Raw genomic sequence first — 9,017 nt, forward strand, 5'->3', positions numbered from 1 at the left:
GAGGAGGAGGAAGGTAATTTGCACGCAGCAAAATGTGAGAAGATTTATCTAATAGTGGCAGCAACAAGTTAAATTTAATCTTGTGTTTAATCCGTTTATTAATCAAATCTTTTTTTTTTTGAAGGGTTTATAAAAGATAATCGGATGAGCAGTACTATTTGGTGGCTTCATGTTTTGCTTGATACAAATTCAATTGCTTTTCTTGATTATGTCTGAAAGTTGAAACTGGTATTTAGTTTCAAGGTTTTTGATTGTTTGCATTACAAGGCCAATATTTTAGTTTCATGGTATACTCTGTGTTTTAATTGTATTTGGATTAATTCTAGCTGGAATATCTCGGTTTTGGTCTCCTTATGTAGCTCCAAGACAACTACATTTTTATTTATTTTTGCTTGTGATGCGAGTATCCCAATACAACCAGTCACATAGGGTGCGTTTGGTACGCAGACGGGACGGAACGGGACGGGACGGGACGGGACGGAACGGGACGGGACGGGACGGAACGGGACGGGACGGGACGGAACGGGACGGGACGGGACGGAACGAAGGTGTAATTTTTGAAAAATACATGGGGTATATTTGTCTTAAAATGGTAAAACAGTGTGTTCCACAGACGTGGAACAAACCCGTTCCAGGGGGGAGGTGGGACGCAAAAACACCCAAAATCTGTCCCGTGGAACAGTCCGTTCCACCCATTTTTGGCGTACCAAACGCGGGACGGAACGCCTCGTCCCGTTCCGTCCCGTCCCATCCCACGTACCAAACGCACCCATAGTGACCAATTATATTCTCTTTAAAAACAATTAATATTATTCTTTTTTCTTGTGATGCAAGCTTTTTATTTTTTATACTTACTAATATTATTGTTTATAATTTACACGACAGCAATTGTTAGGAGAGGGTTCTAATGACAGGTGTTGACATTCAATTGGTGCGCTGACTGATCAGCACCCAAGTATTGTTAGTGTGGTGACGAGTCAATACCCTAGTATTGTCGTTTTTACTACGACATTTGTTTCTTTTTTTCTTTTGTTTTTAATTTTTAATCACACTTTTTGATTCATTTGAAATTCACATCTTCAATGTAACCCAAGAAACAGATATATCTTTTACCTACAAAATGACACAAATCAAATAAGTGGTGTCAAAACTCGCCTAGTTACAAAGACGGAGCATTTTGGTACATATTTACATTGATTTGGAATCGGCTTAAAACATTTACAAGTGAGCAAATAAACAAGATTTCAGGCTTGTTTGAGATTTTTTGTTTAGGAAATATTTTTGCTCATAATAAAAGTTTTTGCTAGAAGTGTTTTTATTAAAAACACTTTGAAACTTTTATTGAAAACTTAGGTTAAAAAAAAAAAAGACTTGAAAGTCATAAAGAAGCACATGTCAAATTGTTATCCGGAAAGCATTTCTATGACCTAGAAGAAACACTCATAAGGTTTATGTCAAAAACATACAGAAGTGCTTTTAGTATTTTTAACTCTTTCAAGAATTGGTTAGGATCTTGAAATACCCATTTTTTGACATACATTTTTATAGGGTCCACTATATAATTTTTTTGAACGGTCCAAACTTTTTATCTTTTAAGTCTTCCATAAAAAATCATATCTACCAAAAATCTAAATCATATGACCGTTAGATTAAATGGTAGTCATTTTAGTGTTTCTTTGTGAAACTGTATTCACCTATTTTCTTCACTCTAAATGAATGTCTCAATAGTTTTGGTTTTGTCTAATTTTTTGTAAGTATGATTTATAAATGACGGCTTGAAATATAGACAGTTCATATCGTTGAAAAAAGTTATGAAATGATCCCTAAAAAGTGTGTAAAAAAGAGTGTGTCGTGCGGTCCAAACCCTTCAAAAATAGTCTCGAACACGTGGCTACATGTTATAAGTCCTATCCATGGTGTGAATGGACCATATGCTCGTAACCGTTGTTTTCGTATATCTCTGTATAATTTTACTACATATACACAAGTTTTTGAACTGTTATTAACACTTTAAAATAATCATGGTAAACTCGCACTGAGTGTATAACAAACTGATATTGCAATGCTGAATAATATTTTTGAGACAAACTTCTTTTCATCTTTTGTTTTGATGTGCCATTATATATGCACGTTGAGGTATGATACTTTGACAAGTGTAAAATGGGACTCAATTTAAGGAGAAATTATTCAGTGTGCCAGGAACAACTATAGTACACAAAGTGTCAGGATACAAATGCTTGAAAATTTCTTTTTTCAAATATCCAATAACTTATATTATAACATTTGGTGTATCAAATCGAGCATTCTCAAATTTAAGAGGGTCATAAAGAACTTGTTGGACCATATACAATGGCTAGAGCTGGCAGTCATCAAGTAGAATTTAAGATGGTGTCCCCAATTGTCCTCTTTTCCTTCCCCACCCCAGCCAGTATCATATTTTACTTCACATTTTTCTGCTTCTGTAGTTTTGCACTTCCACGCCACACACAAACAAGTATTTTAATTATAAGGGTTTCTCTATTTTAGCCCCTCCATGGGACCCCTTTTTTGTCTTTTCATGCTTTACATATCATTCAAGATATTAACCCCACGGAGCCGTAGAGCCCATCTCAATAAATTAGTTTAGTCCTGCTTTGTTCTCGAATTACCAAGCTGCCCTCTGAGATTCCTTTGCTTTCAAATTTGTATTTGTTAATTAATTTACAGCAGGAGCAGCCTCTACAGGTCTCCATCACCGTTCACCACCTTCGAGTGTACCTCTTTCGGCAGGGCAACTTTTGGACCTGGTTCAGTAATGGCTTCGGACCCACTGACCCACACCACTGTTTATCTTTGAAAATTTTACTTTCTTATATGCAATACCAAATTTTAAATATAAGCAGTGTTATTTAAATTCTCGTAACGATGTTGTAGTTGTTCATTTTTTTGTCAATTACAGTTTCACGTATATTGTTTAGTGTGATCAAATTATGGGTGTATAAGAAGAAGAAGAAGAAGAAGAAGAAAATTAGGTACAAGAGTACTTTGAGCTACAATAATTAAGCGATTGATCTATGCATTGCTAATTAAGGTGCTAGATCCATATGTAGGAGAGGGACTACAGATTCATGAAGTCGAATGTGACACTTATGAAAGCATTATAAAGGCACTTTATCCCCCGTTTTAATAGCAACAAGGACTTGGCTTAACTAGGTACCCTAACTAGCTAGGGCAAGAGATATATGCATGTTGCTAGTGTTATTCCAAGATCAGCTATAAGCTGACCCAATTGTGCAAACTTCCATGCTAGGCTAGTTCGAGCATGGTGTGACTTGAATGAGTTGAGGGGTTCCATGTGGATACCCTAACCAATTAAGTTAACTTCACTGAGGATGGCTAGTTAGTTTGCATCATTACATATGAGTTAATTTATTTATCTTAGCAGCAACAACAACAACAAAGTATTATTCAACTAAGTGGGGTCATCTGTATAAATCTTAGAACACCAATGCACTAGGTTTTGACCCAAGTCTTTCGTTCGCTTCAAGTGCTCCATGTCTTTTCTTAAAGTTGCTTAGCAACTAGAGAGAAATTTAAGTAGGCTTATCTAACCAGGATAACTTTCACACTGAATGAGACTAGCTAGCATGAGGATAAGTGTGATTGAGTTACAAAAGATCTCATGTATGAGAAATTGCTTAGAAATGACGTGATCGGATAACCCACTCAAGTTTTTCTCTTGTAGTAGAGGAAAAAAGTAAGATTGAAAGTTGTGAATTGATTTTTTTTTTTTTGTTACTAATATTATGCACCCACCAAGCAATACTAATGGTGACTAGGTCACACTTAAATAAGACGTGGACCACTGGTCTGTGCTTATGCTTACATTAAATCTTTACCTCTTTTAGTGTTGAAACCCAAAGCAGATTTGAGCAGATTCTGAAATTCTAGGAGTAGCATTTTGTGTAGAATAATTACTTGCTAGAGGCGGCCAATGATCTTGTTCTAGGAGTTATATCCAGTTGCCCCTCTCTGGAGAATGGCTTCAATTAATATTTGATGGACTGCATAGCATAAATCAATAGGATTTGTATTGATACATTCAGCTAGCTAGCTAATCAAATTACCCACAAAAAACAAGGCATTATCTTTGTGGAAAGCGGGTTGATCATCCTATCCAAGACCTAACGTTTGAAATCCAGACTGTGTCTTCAATTTATCGAAAAAATATTTCCAATCCTAGGTCTGCATGGAAGAGAAAGTCTGAGGTGTTATTTGTATTAGAAATGGATATGTAAATTAGTTATGCATGTAGAACTTGGAAGTTTGAGAAATGGAGCATCAATTTAAAATAATTTTAGAATTATTGGAACTCATCTTAAAGAAAACAAAATTCTTAATATTTAAGAATAAAATAATCAACTTTAAACAAATCAACCAATGACATTTAATATTTAAAAAAAAATGAAAATACTTGTGTCTGCTTCACGGTTGCGCATGCTTCTACATCCCTTTGTGTACAACAATTTAAATATTTCTCTTTATTTATAAATGAGACTTTTTTAAGTTCGAATCTCATAAATCTCTTGCCATGTCATTAAAAATCAGAATTGTTCAGTGGACACTACAACAAAATGTAAATTCTTATTGAAATCATTGATTTATGAGATAGAATTGGTGACCAATCAAGAAAAAAAAGGGTCACCCTAAGTCACTAATGCCTCACATTTTGCAAGGATCGGGGGAAAAATGAGCGTCTTTTGTACACAGCCTTATTCTTACTTTACAAAAATGTTGTTTCCATGACTCGAACCTATAATCAATATCTATTTAAATTAATTTTATAGAATGGATCTTTACATTGGTGACTAATGAAAAATAAATAATCAAATTGAAGATTTAATTATCCATATGTATGAGATAAGTGGACACTACATCAAAATTTAAATTCTTGTCGAAGTCATTGATTTATGAGATCGATTAATTAATTAATTTTTTTATAGAATAATCTTTATATGATCATTAAAAAATATATTTATTTAAGAAAATATTTGCTAAGGAGTTACTCTCACTTTTTCAAAAGTAAAAGTCAAGAAGAAGAAGAAAATAAGTGAAGAACATTGAGCATCAATATTTTGAAATTTAAGTAACTTAGTATTACGATTTAATGATATTCATTTTCATTTGTAAGTGAGAGATTTTATGTTCGATTCTCGTTAAAGGTAAATTTGAACCACATTATTACTTGCTCATTGTGAGGCTTAGCGAACTCTCGATCCCCTTTAGTGGAGATAATATCATTTGTTAATATATATATATATATATATTGTCACACGATAGATTTTGTTAAATTAAATGTTATATTAGTCATCGACGAGATTTATCCACGTCGTCATGTAAGAACTCAACTCTTGTCCACACCACTATGAAGGGTCCCTTGTAAAAAAAAATAAATACATATTTTGGAATTTAATAGGTTTGTTGATTAATCGATAACTATTCTCGTCATAAATGGGTCTACTGCAAAATCTGCAGGAAATGGGGAATGCATATTGCAAGACTGTGACATACATGTCAAAGTTATATATAAATTAGTGGACCATAAAATTTCATGGAAAAGAAAGAAGGTGTAAAGAAAAACAAATCATCTTGAAAACGAGGACTGATCCTATATGCAATTATTCTTGATAATATCTGCTAAAGAGATCCTGCCCTTAAAATTTTTAAGTTGAAAGACGATATGATAAAGATAAACCATTAATAAACTTTCCTGATAGAGCAAACAATTCTCTTAGCCATTAATATAAAGCAAATTAAAGAACTTGGCATATTATATACTAGATTTTGAAGTCCGGAGCTAATGTATTGGGAAATCTGGACCATTCAAGATAGAGAGATTTAAACTTTTGGTTTGTGTGAAGTAGGTCAGTGGAATGTACTAATAGATACATGTTTAGTATTTAAGTACAGATGTCAATGACAAATTCATAGTTTTCTAATTTCACATGTGGTAATACGCGTAGTGAAAACTTAAGAAGCGAAATGATTCTCGAACTCAAACTTTAGTTAACATGATTTGAATTTATATTTCTTGTAACTAAATAAACATGTCCAACTCGGATTTACTATAAGAGCACATCCGCTCTAATAAATGTTTATGTGAATATTTACAAAGTGATAGAAGGTTAAGAGGGTAGTTTTGTCATGAGAAATGTACCACACTATTACTCTGTGATCAAAATTTATTTCTTTATCCCATTTATGTCGCTGACCTTTCTCATCCCCAATGCATATATACGCCCATTTCTTCCCTTTCTCTATTTAATTTCCTCCATCCATATATAATATATCATCTTCTTTTTCTCTTGCCGAAGGTAAGTCTAGCTGTATAAACAAGAGCAGAACCTACTACTTTGCTTTGCGGGTTCAGAATATTCTGATGGGTCGATCACCGTGCTGTGACAAGGTGGGTTTGAAGAAAGGACCTTGGACTCCAGAAGAAGACCAGAAACTCTTGGCTTACATTGAAGAACACGGCCATGGAAGTTGGCGTGCCCTCCCAACAAAAGCTGGTGAGACTTCCACTTGCATTTCCCCACATATTATACTATAAGAATGTATGTAATTACATAACATGTGTAATTTAAGTACTTAATTATTTGTTAATTTCACGGTTTAATTAACTAAATGTGTGTAGGTCTTCAGAGATGTGGAAAAAGCTGTAGGCTTAGATGGACTAACTATCTTCGACCTGATATTAAGAGGGGAAAGTTCAGTTTGCAAGAAGAACAAACCATAATTCAACTCCATGCCCTATTAGGGAACAGGTAGAGTACAATTGTTTATATTGTCGCTTAATTTGTTGTTTTTTAAATCAACAATTGTCGTCCCTGCGATTTGAACACTGTAACTCCCCTATCAGTGTAGCTAGACCAAATGGTCTTATGCAATTTTGTTGTTATCAACTGTCTTAGTCTTATTAGTTCTGGACCTCTGGTAGACATTGTTACCAAATGTTAATTAGTAGTCTTATTTTTCATGGTTGTTAATCCTTTCTCTCAAATATGTTCTTATTTTTCTTTACCTTGACAATGTAGAAGCTAGAATTTGTTAAGAAGTCTCAAGCTAAATTTTTCGACTTTTTAAATGTGAAAGCCTTGATCTCGCAATTAGTTTTAACCACTCAACTCCGACCTGTCACTTATTCACAATTTTGACTTGTGCGACCATTTTCCATAACATGATAATTCACTGCTGTTCTGAATTCTGAGTCATGAATCTCCTGACTGTGAGTTCATTATTTATGGGTCACAATCTTTCAATGAAAATGATCCTCTTCAAATTTTCTTATTGTGCACACTCCTAATCGTTTCTGGTTTTTTTAAATTCAACTGATCAAAGAAGAATCAACGAATAAGTAAATAGAATGTTAAATTGCCCATTAAATCAATTTTTTATATTATAATGCTTACAACAGATAAATGAAATAAAAATACTTATGAGATCGATGTAGTTTATGTTGTTTTTATAGTATTTTGGTGCTAATATTTGTCTTTGATGATCAGGTGGTCGGCCATAGCAACTCACTTGCCAAAGAGAACAGACAATGAGATAAAAAACTACTGGAATACGCATCTTAAGAAGAGGCTAGCCAAAATGGGCATCGACCCCGTCACGCACAAGCCAAAGAACGACGCCCTACTCCCTAGCGCCGACGGTCACTCCAAGAACGTCTCCAACCTCAGCCACATGGCTCAGTGGGAGAGCGCTCGGCTCGAAGCCGAGGCTCGCCTCGTCAGAGAATCAAAGCTCCGCTCCCACAGCTCCTCATTACTCCATCAGCTCACCACCACAAACCCCAATACCTATGTTCTGGTGAATTCTTCGTCTTCGGGTTCGACTTCAGCTCAACTTCAGATTAAGTGGCCGTCATCAAACCCTTCTAATAATAATATTGATCTCGAGTCTTCGACATCTACGCTCAATTACAATTCCGATCAGACTAACGTTAATAACGCATCGTCCTCCGCAGTGGGGTCCGCGATTATGAAGCCGGCGATGATCGAGTTTGTTGGGTGTTCAGATTCTTCTGAGACCAAGGAAGAATGTGGGGATAAAGAAGATTGGAAGTCCCATTTGTCTTTCACTTCATTAGGGTTAGTTCATGATCATCAGACCATCACAATGTCCATGGACGCTGGGAGTGCATGGCCTACTGCTACTGATCATCAAGTTGGCTATGTGGCTGCTGACATGGCAGCTGCTGATCAAGAAGGGTTCACTAATCTCTTGCTTAACAACTCTGATGAGGTGCAGAGTTTGTCAGACGGGGATCACGGCGGGGATTCTGATAACGGTGGTGGAAGTGGCAGCGGTAGCGGTAGTGACTACTACGAAGATAATAAGCATTACTGGAATAGTATTCTCAATTTGGTGAACTCTTCCCCCTCAGAATCTCCATTGTTTTGATGATGAACTCTGTAGCCACTGCCATGTCCTCTATGTGATAATTTCGGATTAATTGGAGTTCTGATTGGGAATTAAATCAAAGTGTGCAACAAATTCAGCTCCTCTCATGATCAAATTACCAAAAGCAAATCATTTGCTTAATTTCCGTTCATGAATTCATGCTATTGCCGAAGCAGTTTTTGGTTGCTTATGCAATTTTCATAGGTTAGGTACCAGAAAAATGTAATAAAATATGCTTGACATGCATGCATGCTTGGTGTATTCTCGTGAAAGCAAAATAATTACAGTTTTGGCTGGCTGTAGCTCTCACATCAAATGTTAATACGTCTCCCCCTTTTAACTTGTTAGAGAGTCGTTCATCTAGCTGCAAACTACGTATCAGTCTCGTATAGTTTTCTTCAATATATTCAGCATTGTTCATCTGTACTTTGATTTTTTTTTATGGTTATGAGTGAATGTATCCGTTAACCCGGAATTTCTTTGGATTGTTTTCCCTTCGAGCGATATTATTGTCTAATATAAACTAGAAAATAGAAGATTCACTTGGACGTGAAGGCAAATAGCCGAAA

At 35.4% G+C, this 9,017-nt stretch overlaps 1 protein-coding gene across 1 annotated transcript; it reads left to right on the forward strand.

Moving 5' to 3' along the window:
* Positions 1-6,269: 6,269 nt before the first annotated feature.
* Positions 6,270-8,795, forward strand: LOC103404459 (transcription factor MYB16-like). The gene is made up of 3 exons (XM_008343373.4): positions 6,270-6,551; positions 6,677-6,806; positions 7,545-8,795. The coding sequence occupies exons 1-3, from the start codon at positions 6,419-6,421 to the stop codon at positions 8,446-8,448; spliced, it is 1,167 nt and encodes a 388-aa protein (XP_008341595.3). The 5' UTR covers positions 6,270-6,418; the 3' UTR covers positions 8,449-8,795.
* The last annotated feature ends 222 nt before the right edge of the window (positions 8,796-9,017 follow it).

Source organism: Malus domestica, chromosome 17 (genome assembly GCF_042453785.1).
Source record: "Malus domestica chromosome 17, GDT2T_hap1".
NCBI classification, from domain to species: Eukaryota; Viridiplantae; Streptophyta; class Magnoliopsida; order Rosales; family Rosaceae; genus Malus; species Malus domestica.

Bases quoted from the DNA above. Each gene is read 5' to 3' on its own strand.
- LOC103404459 (XM_008343373.4), top strand. From the start codon at position 6,419: ATGGGTCGATCACCGTGCTGTGACAAGGTGGGTTTGAAGAAAGGACCT. The intron at 6,552-6,676 runs GTGAGACTTCCA...AAATGTGTGTAG, and splicing joins TGCCCTCCCAACAAAAGCTG to GTCTTCAGAGATGTGGAAAA. The intron at 6,807-7,544 runs GTAGAGTACAAT...TTTGATGATCAG, and splicing joins CATGCCCTATTAGGGAACAG to GTGGTCGGCCATAGCAACTC.